This window comes from Cryptomeria japonica, chromosome 7 (assembly GCF_030272615.1).
Source record: "Cryptomeria japonica chromosome 7, Sugi_1.0, whole genome shotgun sequence".
Classification (NCBI taxonomy): Eukaryota; Viridiplantae; Streptophyta; class Pinopsida; order Cupressales; family Cupressaceae; genus Cryptomeria; species Cryptomeria japonica.
Genome location: NC_081411.1, coordinates 3097112 through 3115359, shown reverse-complemented (window position 1 = coordinate 3115359; position 18248 = coordinate 3097112). Strand labels below are relative to the sequence as shown.

The 18248-nt window shown below is 36.2% G+C and overlaps 1 protein-coding gene across 2 annotated transcripts in view; it reads left to right on the top strand.

Annotated features, from left to right (window-relative positions):
• The window catches only part of LOC131050207 (uncharacterized), a 33781-nt gene extending 15757 nt beyond the window's left edge, over window positions 1-18024 (top strand). For both annotated transcript variants that reach the window (XM_057984389.2, XM_057984388.2), the window contains exons 2-6: window positions 1630-1809; window positions 16923-17004; window positions 17083-17190; window positions 17290-17448; window positions 17636-18024. In XM_057984389.2, the coding sequence (XP_057840372.2) occupies window positions 1630-1809; window positions 16923-17004; window positions 17083-17190; window positions 17290-17448; window positions 17636-17832 (726 nt within the window). In that variant the 3' untranslated portion in view covers window positions 17833-18024. The remainder of the gene's footprint in view (window positions 1-1629; window positions 1810-16922; window positions 17005-17082; window positions 17191-17289; window positions 17449-17635) is intronic.
• Window positions 18025-18248: the final 224 nt, after the last annotated feature.

Here is an 18248-nt window from a genome sequence, read left to right as displayed (position 1 = left end):
GTTGATGCTGTGCTACACTAATCTTCATGTGGACTCCATCAAGAGTGCACTTGATGATGCATGAAGCTACAACACCAATGGCCTCCACCTCACCAGACTCTAAACCACAATAGTACCTCCTTCCTTGTGGTAAACACACAAGGTCAATTATCAAACCATGCTGATCCAATCCATTATTATCCACCATAGGAAATAAACCATCAACTATCTTGAGTGGTCTCATAAGCAAATTAACTTGTACCACCTCATGACTGATCACAACACCTAGATCCCGTATCTTATTATTGTCATCACTTATATCAAATGCAACATTACACATCATGCAAAGCAAACCCAAAGTGACCTCAATATCACAACAAGGTGAGAGAACAGCTGTTGCTTTAACTTGCAAGTTGTGATTCTTGCATGGAGGACAGCCCTAGGCATCCAACTTGGGGACATAACTTTACGAAACATTTATCACTTAAGTTAAATATTGAAAAGTCACTTTTCAAACACTTAAGTGAAGATATTAAAATATTTTCTATCACCTTATGAAACTCGCCAAGACATCAAAAATAGAAATCCGATCATGCTGTAACATAATTGAAGCTGAAAGATGATAATTGATGCCGACATGAGCACTACGATAAATAGTAGTATTCTCCGAGGACTAAAGAGAATAAACCCAGAAAAGCCTTGAAAGATTGGTGCCATGCAAGAAACTATAAATATTAGTGTTCTCTGAGAACTAAAGATAATAAACTCAAAAAAGCCCTAGATAGATCAGTGTCGTGCAAGCACTTACTATAAATAGCAGTGTTCTCTGAGGGTCAAGGAGAACAATCCTAGAAAAACTCAGAAAGATCTGGAAAAACCCAAAACATTAGAAAGAGCGTTGTCACCAACTGACACCCAAACTGCAATCGGAAACCAAGAAACTGTAACCCGAGCTCTCCAAGAACATTGGAACACTTCCTTCATCCCTGGAAACCTAAAGAAAAGCCTGAAAATTGGCCAACGCTCACAGAATAAGTTGCCATAAAAATGGGGATATTACTATGATTGATTGAACAATTAAAAATCAAGACCAAAGCTTCTATATGAACATTTCTCAACTGCAATTTCAAAAAGCCCAACTGCAACATTATCATCTCAACAGGAAGGATACAATGATAAGTCATTATTAGTGACCCTTAGTCAGCTGTAGTGGAGTTCTCATGGACTCTTAAAAACCTATATGAATATATTAGGTGTAAAGAATACCTGGCACTGGAATCTGTGCATGAGCTTGTCTTTCAGTGTTATAAAGTTAGAGATGTTAGGTGCTTATTTAATTCTAGAAATTGTGAGTAAATTTCATCACTTACAAAATAAAATAGTCTGCATTCTCTGGTGATTCTGTCTGTTATGTAATTGATTCTAATGGTCCACAATGCTCTGCTTTTGTGCATATATTGATTCATTAACTGGTTTGCTCCAAGTCTCAGTATGTATCTGTAGGATCCAATAGGGAAAGTTTTATTTGATGTTAATACCTTTTCAGTCGAACATATTAATGCTTACAAAATTCAGTAGTGTTTAGTGATGACTTTTAGATTCTGTCTATATCTTAAGTCCTGATTTTCTAGTGAAACACACATATGACAGGTGTGTGCTCTTCTTGGGGGAGGAGGTTATGCAGAAAAAGTGGCAGTTCACTCTGGGCAAGTCCTGCCTGTTCCCAAAGGTATTTCATTACAAGAAGCTGCAGCTTTTCCTGAAGTGGCCTGCACTGTTTGGTCAACAGTTTTTATGACAAGTCATCTATCTTCGGGTGAGAATTTTCTGGTAAGTGTTCACGTGAAAGTGTTGTAGACATTAATTTTCATAAAAAAATGGTGTCAAGTTAGACTACTCTGTTCTAATCATTTCATATTGCTCTCTGCATGTAAATATTTTTTTAAAGTGTAGAAATGCCTTTTTGTCATGTAAGGGACAATGCTGGTTAACTTTAATCTTGACTCGAAGAAAATATTGGGAAAAAATTGTTAGTTATTTATTATGATCACATGACAAAGAAGTTTGAATCAGTTAAGTCTTGAGTTAGTACATATAATTAACTCTTAACATTAAGAGCATTATTAGTAATTAGATATTATAGTGGAACGAAGTCCTTAACTATTAGAGTTTTTGAAGATATGATTAGAAGTGTGTCATTTTACCACAATTAATATTCTATCTTGATTTTTCCATATATGTATTTGTTTCAGATTGAAATTTGGCCACTCATTTGAAATGGATATTTTGGCAATATATGCTTAAATAAGCTTTTGTTTGGCATATTAGTCTAACTGAAGTCCATATTAATATCGTTGTGATTAGTTATATGAATCTGATGATATCCATTAGAGAATGGCCTCTAAGAAAGAGTTGGTGTTTTCTTTGTTCCCTATATAAATAGTAAATTTGAGTAAGTACATCCATGTTCTTGAAGACTTTGTGTTTGTTTGCAGCCCTAGACCGTCTAGTGTTACACAACAGCCATGTCATTGAAAGTTGTTAATTTTGCTAAGTTATAGGGTTCTTTGAATTGGTTCCCATGCTCATACCCAACCGGACTGAGTTTGAGAGTGATGATGAGAGCATCCTAGGAGCGTGTAGGGAGCATCCTTGTTGCTCCGGATTCTTTGTGGGTATTCCTATTCCCTACTGCTTCGAGTTCTTTGTGGGTATGCAATAGGTGTACTCATAGAGAACTTAGAGTAGTAGGGATTCTCCCTGTCTGCTCCCAGGTGCTCCCAAATACTCCTATTGGCAGAAAATAATGAAAATGCCTAACAAATGGTTTTATAAAATGATTTGTTAAAAGTTAAAACTAAAACATTAAAAAAGAACCTAAAAGGAAGCCTAAATGTGCCCTTATGTTGGGTGGCCTATGTCATTTAGTGTTTCTAAAAGAGGGCCTAAAAGTCTTAGCACTAAGCATGAGATACAAGTGACTTGTTAGCATTTAAAACTTAAAGTGACATTGAAATGGAGAATTAAAAGTGACATTTAATTAAAAACTATGAAAAATGTCACTTTATTTTATTGAGGGGGAAAGTAAACTTTTTTAAAAAGGGAAATCGTCTAGTTGACCTAAAAGTACCTATTTAAGGAATTGTGTAGAGAAGAACCTGAGTTCTCATATTTCTTAAGGATGAAAACTCTTTTAGCTATATTTGGTGATTTCACCCTAAAATCACATTTGTGCTTCAAGCTGAGTTCTTTTTGTATGTTTAAGAAAAGTGGAGGGGTATTTGGCATTTTTTGATGAAGTTTTGGGTTTGCAAGTGTTACTAACATTGTGTGTGTGAGATTGTTATTGTTAGGAGGTGCTGAGAAGCGGGGCCATATCTTTCCTTATGCTGGCCATACCAGCAGTTGTACCTAATTTTCCATAAAACACTATTAAAAATCTCTTCCATAGCTGTCCCTATGGATCTTTCTTGCTGTCCCTATGTCACAACCTAAATTCCTTTACCCATTTAAAAGTAGTTTTGAATTTTGTAATTAATTAATTACCAATCTATTGAGAAATAAAAATTCTATATCATACAACAAAAAGATGACTAAATACCTTTTCTTTACCAGAAGTCATAGTTTAAGAAGAAATGCATGGTTGGTGGTGGGAAAGTAACTTATTGTTGTGGAGGCTAAATATAGCCAAAATCAATTTGCAAGAAATAATGTTTTGGCATCTTCAGTTATGGAGTTCTTTTATTGGAATAGCTTAATATAGTCCGATTTTGCATGTCTATCATGGATCCAATATCGCATTCAAGAGGTCTTTTTATTTTTGCATGTGCAAGGTGTTAAATAATGTTCAATTTACATTCAATATGCGAGTTATATTCTAGTTGATAATATCTTGTTTTATGTATTACTGATTTAAAGTATAAATCTGACTATCTTCTTTTGTATGGCAGGTGAGAGGAGCATTTATTAATTTCGATGTCCTTTCTCACAAATGCCATTTGATATATATAGCAAGCTGGGTACAATCAAGCAATGCCTTGACCGATCAAGACATTACTTGATCGTCCCCCTTTGCTAATTATATTAATAACCAACGGTGTATATTAACAATCGATGCCAACCGGTATATGTTTACCTTAACAACCGATAACTATCGGTGTATGCTTAACTTTAACAGCTTGAAAGCAATCGGTGCTTCTTTACTTTGCCACCCGATATTAATCGGTGCACATATAACCCGATATCAATCGGTGTCAGTTTATATTAACACCCGATACTAATCGGTGTTTGGTTAATTCGATAACCATTTGTTTACTATTAAATATGTTAACCGATATAAATCAGATTGCATTGGTTAGCCCGATTTAGTAATCGGTGAACACAAATAATGCTGTGGGATGATTATCGATATTAAGCATTTGATCGAACTAAGTAGATTAATTATATACAAATGAAGAATGGTTATCAAGTGAAGGATTAATTGCTTGAAGGTTTTCATCATAATTATCGATAGGATAAATGATTGAACGAGAGACTTCATTTATCTCTCATTCAATCATTTATCTTACCGAAGCTATCATGCATTAACACAAGGGAGGCTTAATTAACAAGTTTTACTCAATTTAATGAAGTGTTTTATTTTGAATGAAGTGAAGAGCCACTTTTTCAGAATGTTTTTTATTCCAAGGCCTCATCACCCAATCTTTTTGTGCATGATCTGTGCTATGTATATAGTTCTATTCTTGCAATGTTAGCTTAACTTTTATTCTTAGCATAACCATATGCTTTGAGATGAGAGAACGAGAACTACCCACCAATCCACAGAGAGCTATCTGCTATATAATGGTTTAGCTAATCGCAATGGAAGCAATTAAAATTTCACATATAGTAGCCAAGAGTACACAGAGGAAGAGATCTAGATAGAATGAGGAACAAACCGTGAGAAGTCTAGCATGATACAAACCTTGGTAATGCTTCCTAAAGAGACATTGTTATCTGGGTCTAGATTTAAGAATGTATTACAGGTATGTATCTTTTCACTCCTTTTATGCATAAGCATGTAAAACTTTATTTCATTGGTTGTATCATTAAAGAGTTGCTGTGACTTAGATGTGTAGCTATGCAAGATTGACTGTATGAAGATAGGTTACCCAGGGACGTGTCCCCAGGCGAAAATCCCCCGTCCCTATACTGGGGACATTTTGGGGATGCCCCCCCCCCCCGTCCCCAAAAATTGCAATTTCCCAAGAAACGTCCCAGAAACTTGGGGATGGCAGTGATTCTCAAAGGGGACGCCCCTCTGTCCTTGGGAGAGTTGGAGACGCTTGTGACGTCCCCTAACTGTCCCGGGGGCAGCCAGCCACCCCGTTTTTCCCAGTACATTCAAAACTAAAAAGACTCAAATCCTTTAAAAAAAAACATTTCTTATTTCTTTTTGTGGGCCCCCACACCTTAGCAATAGTGCATAAGTGTGATAAATTTAATACACATTTAACTACATATGCCAATTCTAACTACAACAACAAGAAGTTTGGAAAACATTGGAGATAGGTGCTGCAACAGATCTGGGCAGCAAGTACAACTCAATTTCACAAACACCCGATACTTGGTAATGTATATGAAAGCGATTATAGGTCTGTAACACTGGATTTTTAACAGATATGAGGGTCAAACATGTCTAAATCACTGCCCAAAACACTTAGAAATAATGAGCAGCAGCCTTTTAATAAATTTCACAAACACTTAGAATTTGGTAGTGTGTAAAAAAGTGGTTGCTGGTCTGCAACATTAGATAGGTCTGACCAAAGCAGGTCAAAACAGCTACAAACTTCATCAAACACCTTCCGAAAACATCAAAGAAGACCTCCCAACATTACCCAGCAACAACATACACCACCAACACCACCAAACAGCAATAAAGGGGCCAAGAAATGCAGGGAATCATACCCAGCATTTATTTTCTCTATATTTTATATAGCTATCCCCTTTGCCGTCCCCCAACCGTCCCAAAAATTGGCAAAAAAAATCAGTCTTGGAAATTCGTCTTGACGTCCCCTGTCCTCCCCGTCCCGGAAACTCAGGGTAACATAGATTATCATCAATTCCTTACTTTTTCACTCAGCATCAATAAGACACAGTTTGTGCAGTTTTGAATTTGTTGATGTATAGTTGTAGGTTTTAATTTGTATCTTTATTTTCTATTCGCAAAACTCCTCGTTTGGCATAGGTAGTGAGGATGTTGGTAAAGGTGGAATTCGATTTTATGTCAGTCAATTACATTTGCTTGAAAGTTTCTAAAGCCTTTTTTAACCAGTATGTTAGAGCATACCTTTGTTAAGGCATTGCTGCAAGTGCAACCATGCAACTCAACGAAAGTCTTAAGAGATCACTCGGAGCTAGGCATTCAATTCCTCCATTCACTTGCTTTATCATAGCCTCTCTAGATGCCTCAGTCTGCATGTATCTTCCTTTAGACTTTTACCTTCCTCATTTTAGTTTTTAAATCCTTGAGTTCATTACCCTGTGTAAAGACTTTGGTTTTTCTGAAGAAGCTTAAGTCAAAATTCATCCCAGTTTTATGGGGAGCTGTTGTGACCTATTTCACACATCGTCCCATTGCAAATGGGAAACCCCTATTTTTTTTGCTTTTTAGGGTTTTGCTTTGGCATCGCAACTGCTAATCACCAATCTTTTTGCAAATGAGGAGTTAAGAGTTTTTGAGAAGGATCCCGAGCCAATTAGAGAGTTCATGCTCAAAATAGTGTTTGAACATTGTCAAAGTGCTTAGAAGGTCTGAAGGATGAGGATAGCAATTGCTTTGGGTCATTTTAGACAACTTTCTATTTTTAGGAAATTTTGCTTTATTTTTTTTTTTCTAAAATTAGAAAGTTTTGTTTTGGGCACTTTGGGCCCAATCCGGGAAGCAGCTTTTTTGGCTTACTTTTTGCTTTTTTTTCGCTTTTTGCTTTTTTTCTGCTTTTTTGAAAGTGGGATTAGGGTTTTGTTCCTCAAGTCATATCATCAATGCCCATGTCTTCAGAATTGAAAAATTATGTCTCCATATACAAAAAGCAAGGTAGAAACCCTAATTAGGGTTATGTTCCAAATAAGCATGGCATAGACATGGCATGAATATGGCTGATCAAACATAAAGGTAATAATAGAAGTAGGCACATGGCTGTCCATAGCCAAAGTTCGCCCAAATTGGAAGACATGAAGCAAGCATGGCAAGAAGGAGATGGATGTCCAAGCTTCCTTGAACTCCGCCCAACATTTGGAAGGTGTGGCAAGAAGCAAAGATGGCAAGAGCTGCCTAAACCCCGCCTTGGACATGACCAAACATATGCCAACTCCGCCTTGGCATGAAGACTTCAAATTCCACCTGTCCAAAAAGAAGCCAAGTCCGCCTTGGCACGAGACTCTCCAAGTCCACCTTGAAGGCAAGGGCGCATGGCAAAGAAACATCAAAGTCCGCCTAGCTGGTGTAGGAGCACCTAATAAGCCATCATGCCTCAATGAGGCCAAGTTTGAATCTTTCAAGTTTCAGTAGGTAGAAAGGTCATGAATAAGGTATAATAAACCATTTAGAATGGATTTGTATTAGGTTTGTGTGTTTAGAGGTCATTTGGTGTCATTAGTCCAAAATTGTCAAAAAAAGACCTACTTATGTTGTCATTAGGAGTTCAAGATGTAAATAAGCTTTTCATGGCATTGTGTTGATGTAATAAGGGTGGTGTTCATGATTTAAAAATGCTCAAGTCATTTGAAGAACCTATACAAAGTTTGGAGTCATTATACATCAAAATGTGAAAGACCTACTTATGTTCATGTTTAGAGGTCATTTGGTGTCATTAGTCCAAAATTGTCAAAAAAAGACCTACTTATGTTGTCATAAGGAGTTCAAAATGTAAATAAGCTTTTCATGGCATTGTGTTGATGTAATAAGGGTGGTGTTCATGATTTAAAAATGCTCAAGTCATTTGAAGAACCTATACAAAGTTTGGAGTCATTATATATCAAAATGTGAAAGATGTCTTAAAGTTGTCAAGTATTGTCAATTACAAGTGTAAAAGTTGTATTCATGCCTCCAACGGTCACAAGGAGTTTTGAAATTCGGTTTGATTGGTTATTATGGTTGTTTGAGTCTATAAAAGCTTGTAAAACCTCAGTGGAGGGGTTGATGGTCGTTGTAATAAGAAAGAGATCAATAAAAAGCTTGGAGTATTCTGCAAATTCACTGTTATTTCAGACGTACAGTCCGTTGTATTGAGTTTTTCCATGCTGTAATTTATACATTGAAGTTGCAAACCCATTTGATGTATTAAAGGAGTGAAACCTCTGTCATTTCATGTTGGTTTCATTTAATTTCATGCAGTAGAGACAAAGATATCTTGTTTTTTTTTAAAACTGTCAATATCCCAATCTAGGGTAACCCGAGACTGAGGAAAATGATTTATGTTTTATTTCCACGTTGAATAACCACTCCAATGGATGGAAAATCCTTTGCATATATGTACCTAATTGAATAGGTGAGTTGGGAGAAAGATCTCCCTATTTGGTTGAGTTTGTTGGATGCTTTGCATCACTAGTCAAAGAAAGAGGTTAGCAAACCAAGAGCAAACTCCTACTCGCAGTTAAGAAAGATGGCAAGAGTTAATTAGATTCCGACCTAAGGTTAGGTCAGCAGCATGTTGGAAGGATGGCAAAACATAAGCAAAGTTCGCTTGGCAAGGAAAGACTCAAGTCCGCCCAGCATGTTAGCATTGTCTAAAGACCTTCGAAGTCCGCCATGCCAAAGAGGAGATGGCAGCACATAGGCAAACTCCGCCTTGTCCAAGCATGTGCCAAGTCCGCATTGGCAAGGAAACCATCAAGTCAACAGAATCAAGGAGATGTCTAACAAAGTTTGAAGTCCACCTAGAGATCCTTAAACCTCGCCTTACATTATGAAAAACAAAGCCACCAAGCAAAAGATAAAACATGTCTAAGGCTGTCCAAAATCTGCCAAGACAAGAAGGATAAAAGCAAATAAAGCAAGTAAAAAGCATGGTTTAGATTGTCCAAGACAAAGCATAAAAGAAAATTGTCTTGACATCCATGAAGTCCGCCAAGACAAGGAGAGAGATAAAAGCTAATAAAACAAAGCTGCCAAAGAAACATGTCCAATACACTCCAAAGTCAGCCCAGCCTGAGGAAAATATGGAAGTTATAAAGCAAGTCATGACATGAAAAGCAATGTCCAAGCTTCCTCCAAGTACGCCATCTAGACAAAGTTGCAAGGAAAGAAAATCAGGAAAAGCAAACAATAAAGCAAAGCCAAAACAAAGTTGGCAAGACTTCCTCCAAATCCGCCAAAGAAGAAAGACATGGTTAGAAGAAAGAGATTGGCTTGTAAGCTCTCAAGTTTGCCTAGGTGGGAAAGGTAAAAAGCATGGCAAAGTTACCTTGAACTTCACCTAGCTTTAAGATGGATATCCAATGCACTTCAAAGTCTACCAAAGACACATGTAAAGACATGGGCAAACAAACTTCTAAATCCACCATGTAGAAAAGCAAGGCAAGGTTACAAGAGGGATAAAAGCAAAACACATGGCAAAGAGAAGAATGTCTTATGCCTAGCAAAGTCCGCCTAGGCAAGGAAATGTGGGGGTTTGGCATGATAAAAGATAATAAAATATTGCCAAGATAAATTGCACAAACACAAGTTGGCGAGATATTCCAAGTTTGCCTAGGCATAAATGGAATATGTGAAGATGCCTAAACCAGATGAAAATTCACCCATGACCTATGGGTGAGACATGAAGATGTCCAAACTCTCATGAAGTCTGCCATGCCACCATTGGCAAATGGCTTGGGAAATACGAAGTTCACCTAGAGCAAATTGGCAAAATAGTGTGACAAGTTCGCCCATGGCTAAAGGAATAACAATTTCAACAAGAAAGAACATAAAATCAACCATTGAAGGGTCAATTAATTGAATGGGTTGGAAAATAAATTCAACACTTCGAAAAAAAAAAATTAAGTGTGGAATTTTTCACAACAAAAGAAATAAATTTTGACTAAGTGTTGGAGAGGAAACGGGAAGAAAGAAGAAGAAAGAGGAAAAGTAAGGAGAAAATGAATAAAATCCTTGTCCATGGGTGGATTATGTCACAAAACAAATTCAGAATTGAAGGCAAATCCACAGGCAAAGTGTGTTCGAGCATAGAAATAGCCAAAATTTTGGCTAGGTGCTAGATGGTCCACATGAAGGTGTCACAAAATGAAAATGAATAGCCAAAAGTATAGGGAATACTTCACAGAGAAAACTCCAAAATTTCCTTCATTGTGGCGAAGGCACAGGGAAATTCTTCTCCAAAATCAAGGCACTTGAAAGAGTTTTCAGGCATCAAGAAAGAAATGTCTTCAAACTTGGCGAAAGTATAGAAAGAAATTCCCGACTTCTTGAAGGATTTCATCTCTTGAAGAGTCAAAGACAAGCTCCCAAACATCACCAGATAGTGGCAAGAAGACTATTCCAAACAAATTTTCATACTTAGGCAATTTTTCGGCACAAATTGGAGAATTCAAGGAGGACATTCAATTGTTCCAAGTCAACATGTCCAGGTTCAATGAACCTGACTTATCCGGAAGCTTCTAGAGGGCACACTTCACAATGTAACAACCTTCTATTTTATTATTGGTTTACATTTAGCAAGAAGGACAAGTGTCCTCAAATGTAATATTCTCATTGGTCAAGGGGTAGTTAGTTGTAACAAACCCTAATTAGGGTTTTATTTTGTAATCTCGACCGTTGATTTGAAATCAATCTTGGCCATTGAATTGTAATTGGGGAGCCTATAAATTGAGCTCACCTCCTCATTTGTAAATTATGGGAACATGTTGCAAAACATGTTAAGATAAGTAATTGTTGTTTATGACTACCAAAGTAATAAGTAATGCATTGTTCAAATTGATGGTGATTACTTCTCTTATTTTGGAGTTTTGCATGGCTAATAATGGTTGCTCTTAGATTTTATATGCACAAGAGCTCAATTAAGAACGGGTTGTGGTTGTGTAATTCGGCAGAATGTAGACGCTTGATTGATTGATCACTATTATGGAGGGATAGGGAAAGAGGTCTATTTTATAGAGAGCACCCTAGAAATGGAGGGCTAAGATTAAAAGGTGGAAGGATAAGTGGTTAGCTCAAATTAGAGGGTAGGTGTAGGAAATAGGAAAATATTAAGAGAGGTGGCTAAAGGTAAATTAAGAGATGAATATCAAGTGTCATGGAGGGAAAAAGCTAATGAATTTATTAAATAAATAAAGATTTATTTAATTAATAGAAGAGGTGGGGCCTATTAGATAAATAAAATATTTATTTAATTTAGGGAAAGGATAATTTAAATAAATAAAAATATTTATTTAAATAGGGAAAGGCTAGAAAAGGATTAATGAATTAATTAAATAAATAAAAATCTATTTAATTTATAGAAGGCTTAGGATAAAATAATTAAATAATTAAAATATTTATTTAATTAGGCTAGGACAGTTTTAGGTGTCTACAATTTCCTTTCATTGATTTGTATTGTTATTGATCATTGATTAGTCTTCAATTGGGATTGATGATCTTGTTCAATGATAGTCTATTAATACATTGATGCCATATTTTTTCTTAAACAAATGTCTACCTCTTTGATTAGAAACTTGAGGGTGTGAGGCACTGATACTCAATGATTTGCTGAGTGGTATCTATTGTTTTTTGACAATGATATGGACATTGATACATGTCTTATATCATTGATACATGTTTTCATGACAAAGAGGAATTTATATGATCACCGTTGTATCATATTGTTGTGGTAGGGATTAAGAGTCTCATGCTTGAAATCCTTTGTTTTGCGCATTCTTGAAACACCTAGGATGCTTGCAAGTCTTTATGCCTTGATGGACGGTCAATTTGAAGATGTCATGCTGACTGTCCTTTTCAATGGTTGATGAACAAAGATGTATAAGGTTCATCATTCTTCTTGAGGGGAATCAGCATATGGTACTAACCCTTATTTCTCCTAAGGTAATTAGGAAACCATCTTATTTATAAGACTTCACGGATTCCCTAATATCTTTTTCTTCTTGCTAACATATAAGCATAGCTACTTCTAACAACTAGTCTTTTATTGGTTATTGGTGTTCAAGGACTGCCACTCCTAAACACACACTTGTTAAGCTCTTTACTGTTGGGTCTAAGATGGGGACATCGCATAGGAGGGTGAAAGTAATGGTTTTACTGTCATCTTCATATTTTTCTCTATTGAGCTTTTAGTTCACCATTAGCAATACTTGCATAGGCTCTAGTTGGTAGCCTAGGCTACAAAATATTTCAAGGGGTAGGTAGGAAAATTAGTCTTATGAACCATCTTAGTGTTAGCATGCCTTGGCTAAGCTTAGGCCTAGTAATAGAGGAGTATCTAATGTACTTAAAGGACTATTTTGGTTTTAGTTTAATGACCCTTATCCTTCAACAACATTGTCTTCAAAATCATCCTGGAGTAAAAGTACCATGAGAATGGGTAGAATATGGGTTAATTTGCATTCCATTCATTGAATTTGGATCACGTGGATATGAATTAGTAAATATATCTTGCATGATCAAGTAAATTGATGCTTATCTATGTTGATGTTTGCAAGAATGCATTCTTGTGTTTTCTCCATGTTTGCGATTAATTCATGTTATGTTTACCTCTGAGGATAAATGTGATTGAGATGGAACTGAGATTTCAAAATGATTTTTTGATAGGTAGGCAAAGATTGTTGCTTCTGTCTTCATATGTATGTTATATGTATCTTGTGTGCCCATGATATCATTACTTTAGTGTTAAAAATGTAGATATATCATGCTGCACAAATTTCATTACTCCTACTAGATTTGGATTGCTAGTTGTTCTCGTGCTGGACTGGGTCTTCTTCATGTCAAGAAGAATTTCGAGGAAGTGTAAATACTTTGTGGTAGGGTGGATACATGCTCTGACAATGTTCTTGTCCATGGTGAGCTCGAGGGAGATGAATGTCGGGATTTCTAGTCATGGTGGTCATCATGTTTTGTACATTGTGCATTCATTGTATTCCACATTGTGATCCATTGTAAAGATACATGTTTCCTTATCTTCTACCTTGTTATTTCCTTATGTACTCTGACTTTATGTCAAAATGTATATTCATGTCTCTCATTTTGTATATTTGAACATGTGGAATTAATTTATGCTTGATTATGTGTGTTTTGTGGATTATGTTAATTTGGTATTATGGTGGGCCTTACACCCTATGTAATATGCACTATGGACTTTAACCCAATATTTTCACTCTTTCCTCTGAGTAATTTTGTCAAACAGTTTGCTTGCATGTATGGAGTGATTGTAGCAGGATAAATTTATACAAGATACAAGGTCTAGATGCTTTTTTTAGGCATATGAAACACTCTCATACATCCTGATGATGGATCACAGAGTGTGATCCGAAACATTGATGCATAAAAGAAACACACAGTCAAATCCATAAACAGCTTGGTAATCAACTAATGGATTGTGGAAATCTGATTAAATTAATATGAAACACAACTTGAATAACAGAGCAGAAATAAATGGTAGAGATAAACGAAATATTCTGTCATTAGAAAAGACTGATTTTCTGACCTCAACCAGTTGTTTAAAGCTTGAGCAGATAGAAAGATTAACCTTCAACAATCAGTAGAGAGTAGTGAGAATGTTTGCTGTCCTTAAATCTGATATTAATGAAGTCTTAACTTGATTACTGGAAATAGAGTTTTACAATAGCACTCTAATCAGTGAATAGACAATGCACTTAACTGGGATATAAACTCCCCTGTCCAGGGGCAACTCTGGAAATCCATTTGCTATGCCAAACACTTTCAGTTACTATGAGTAGTTTTTCAACAGAGATGCAGATATGGATTTGCGATCATATATTTGGTCGACCAGCTACCAAAAAGACCGGAGTTCTCCCTACCACAACCTCCAAGCTACCCAAAATCCTCCAAAATACCAGCAAGTGTATTCAATACTCCTGGCGGCTGGGGTATTCTATTATTGCAGGTGGAAATTCTTCAGAAAATATGTGAAATAGCCCTTCTATTGGTCACGAATGGCCTGTAAATCACCGCATGCTCCCTCCATTAGATCAAACACTTAGTAGATATGGTGGGCGATTTATATTAGTATTGGCTGCTAGTATAAATCTGCTCGCACTTCCAGGACTTAACAAGCTCTAGTGAGTTATCCTTTCTTCCAATGTCAGTGTTCAATAAAAGATATGCCCAAGGAAAAATGTTTAAAAAGCAACAAACTTAAAATGATACCAAACTTCAAGCAATGAGCTGAAACCCACGCCTAGGGCATATAAACAATTACACTCATCTAACAAAGGACCCTCTAAAATCAACACTAGACACTCTTAACCCCAATCGCCTAACAATATTTTTCATTAATATTTATTAAAATCCTCATTCAATCTTCTTACCATCAAAGCATTCGTAAAACATTAACCTCTAGGCATTCAATCACAAACGACTTGCAAAATCTCAAAACCACAAAGAAATGTCAATGATGACTTACACATCTTCCAAACCTTGATCATTTAATCTGACAATGAAATCTAAGTGTCTCCACCAAAACACCAGGTAGGGTAGATCTTCCACCACTGAAAATGATCTTCTCAAGAGGGTTTTTGTCCTCTAAAGGCTGAGATGAACCACATTTGATCTCTCAAATTACAAGGGTTTCAATTAAAGAAAAATAGAATAAACTACATAGTCTTTATAATGCCAAATGAGCTCCCAAACACCTTTTCATAAGCTTTTTTGGAAACTTTTGAGAAACTCTATTATAAAATCACTTTAGTAATTAAAAATAAGCTTTATAACTCCGAAAAGTGATCGATTTTATTTTTAAAACATTTTCGGCACTTAATTCACTTTTCAACATCTCATCATTTAAAACTTTCTGTTTTCTTTCCAATGAGCTATAATATTTAGGTGTCTAAAATTTTTCTAATTAAAATAGCAACCTTAGTAAAACAAATTATATATAGATCACAAATTTACCCAAGTAGCGACAATGGTCAATATGCATCGGAATCAGAAAATTACTGTGCAAGAGTGATATGGAAGATGAATGATTATAATTGGACCTGATCAAGTGACTAAAAATAGATGCTTCCTCCAAGAATCTTGGAGAACACACTGGAAGCTGTAAATAACATCTGAAAGTGTCATATAACTCCTCTAGACCAGCTGAGCTCACAGGTAATATCAAACAACCTTTTTGATCAAGCTGACATACACACCCAGAAGGTTAGTGCCAACTACACTACAAGAGAACCTGAAACTGAGGACATTACACCTTACTGCTGAGTGGTGGAGTTTGGTGGTTTTAGAGGCCATACAACAACTCTTGTCATACCATGTACTAGAGGGGTGTGTGAAGTGGTTGAATGAAGGGCTGCTCCTTTGGAGGTTTTCTTAACTGTTTGTGAGGCAATTTGATCATAGAAAATCACGTCATGCATTTTGGAAGTGAACTTTGGGAGATTTGATAAGAATTTATGAGGTTGTACCCATTGTACCAGCAACAAAATGCTTTGTTTCAGACCTGTTTTATACCTGAATTTATTTATCAGCTGTCTTGTCAATTGTCTATTTAATTTAGTACATTTTGTGCAAAATCGCACACACACCTGCACATCTGACCCCCATCATCACCATATCTAAAACTCTGCCTGTGTATCCTCTTCAAGTCCCTCTTGGAAATTCTGCACATGCATCCCCTTCACCGGCATCCTGGAAACTCAGACAAACACTGATTGAGAATACAGAAAGCTTGTCCAAGTTTGGGGATTTTCCATAGCTGCCCTTATCAATTTTCCATTTCTTGATGATGATGAGCAAAGTTTTTTCAGAGCTTATATATTAAAAGTTGATAATATATGTATTTTTTAAGTAGTTTTTGAGCTTTTTGTATCCATGTTTCCATTACTTGCCACTAATGTAAAATGTGTAATATACATGATGAAATTGCTGAATTTGAAGTTTGTTTCTCGAGTCTAGGCTTCTTGTGCCTATTTGATTGATTGTAATATGGTGTAAATTCACTAAGTTGACTCCAGCATTAGCTTCTAGAAGTTTATCTTCCTATTGTCAATAGTCATCACAAAATGGTGTTTTAGTTCAGTGTTTATAGCTTTTACAGATCGACTAATTGTGCTGAATATCTCTAATGTTTGAGATAACCATAATGGGAATCGCTGTCCTTCAAACTCTTCCCAAGGCTATTTGGTAGCTCCCCCATCTTTGTCTATGTCTCTTCTAATGTTTAGCTCTTCCCTAGTTTGCTTTTGTAGTCAACTATCTTTAACAAACATCTCCAAGGTGACCCTCTCGCTAAATTTTTGCTGGACAATCTTTCTATCTGTTGACAAAACTTGGGTTCTAAGACTTTGTCAATTGTGAGTTGTTAGAAATGTTTGGACATATTTGATATTTCAAATTGTATGATTTTTTAAGGTCACACATAAACAGAAGCTGCAGATATGTTACTCAGATATGCAATTGGAAAACATCTTTTCCAGCACCAATTTGAGGGTTTCCTCTTAACCTCAGACTGGATTGTATTCCCTTTCTCACGCTATAGAAATTGCTCAGAATTATCACAGTTTGTGCTTGTCGCGTCTCTATAATGAAAGAAAAAATTATTCTATAAAATTTAACAGTGGAGGTATCTGATCAGGCGGAGAGGTTATATATTCACTTGTTGGCTGTTAATTTCAATCTTGTGGAGCGAGTAATTCATTTGTGCTTGTTCCATGAAAGACAATCAGACATTGTATGCAACGCATATTCAAAGAAAGAGTGCAATATATATGGAAATAAGTAATGCTATTGATATTAACAGGTACATGGAGGTTCTAGTGGGATTGGAACATTTGCCATTCAGATAGCCAAGCACATTGGAGCAAAAGTTTTTGTTACAGCAGGTAAGCAGAACTTGTTTGTTTAATAAGGTATATTATATGCAAATCAGCTACTTCACAATTGAATGATTGGCTTTTCAGGAAGTGAGGAAAAGTTGAAACGCTGTAAGGAGCTTGGAGCCGATGTTGCTATAAATTACAAGACAGAAGATTTTTTGTCTCGTGTAAAGGAGGAAACCGGAGGGAAAGGTAAATGGTTAGTGATGTCAGCTGTCAATATATTGCAACTCCTTTTTTGGTTTTGGGTACAATGCGTTTAAAAATTAAACTAATCTATGCTTATTCCAGGTGTTGATGTAATACTGGACAATATTGGTAGTTCTTATCTTCAGAGGAACCTAGATGCTTTGGGTCTTGATGGGAGACTATTTATTATTGGTTTCCAAGGAGGTTCTGTCACAGAGATCAACTTGTCAAGTGTATTTGCAAGGCGACTTACTATCCAAGGTAGAGGCTTGTTTGCAGATGAATATTTTGGATAACTGGGTTGTCAACTTAATTGTGTATTAACTTATCTTGCCTTCTTTCTCATCTTTGTGACGATTTCTATTAGAATGATCAGAACTCATAGTAAACACTATCCTATTACTTAGTATTTTTTATCTTTGTGAATATAACTTGCTTTTGAAATCAGCCGGTGGATTGCGGGGTCGGACTGCAGAGAACAAGGCACATATTATTGCTAACATACAGAAACATGTCTGGCCTGCCATTGAAGAAGGAAAAGTAAAGCCTGTGATTCACATATCACTTCCTTTGTCACAAGTGGCAGAGGGCCACAGGATTATGGAATCAAGTTCTCACGTTGGAAAAATACTACTTACCATATAGCAATTGTCAAGCAAAGAGGACGGAATATTACATTTTCTCCTGCCATCTTAATTTTCATTTACTGAGAGTGAGAGCTAAAGTGGAATATGCTATTTAGTGCACCTGTATCTATTGGAGGCATTGTAGTAACATGTTCTTTACTTTTGTTCTGTGCCTTGATTATACAGAAAACTTGTCCGGTGACTTATCTCATGGTTGTTTCAAGGTGATAATTCATCTTATATGGATAGTACAATTTTGTTGAATGTCTGATTGAGAGGGAGGGAGAGATGGTCCTATCAGGATTCACAAGATCAAGGAATATAAGGAAAATGAAACCTAGTTATTATCTGGTAGAACTAACAGAGTGTAAGAAAGGAAGAAAGATCCTAGAATGATCTCACCTAAACACAAATTTAGGGTAAAGCTTGAAATGC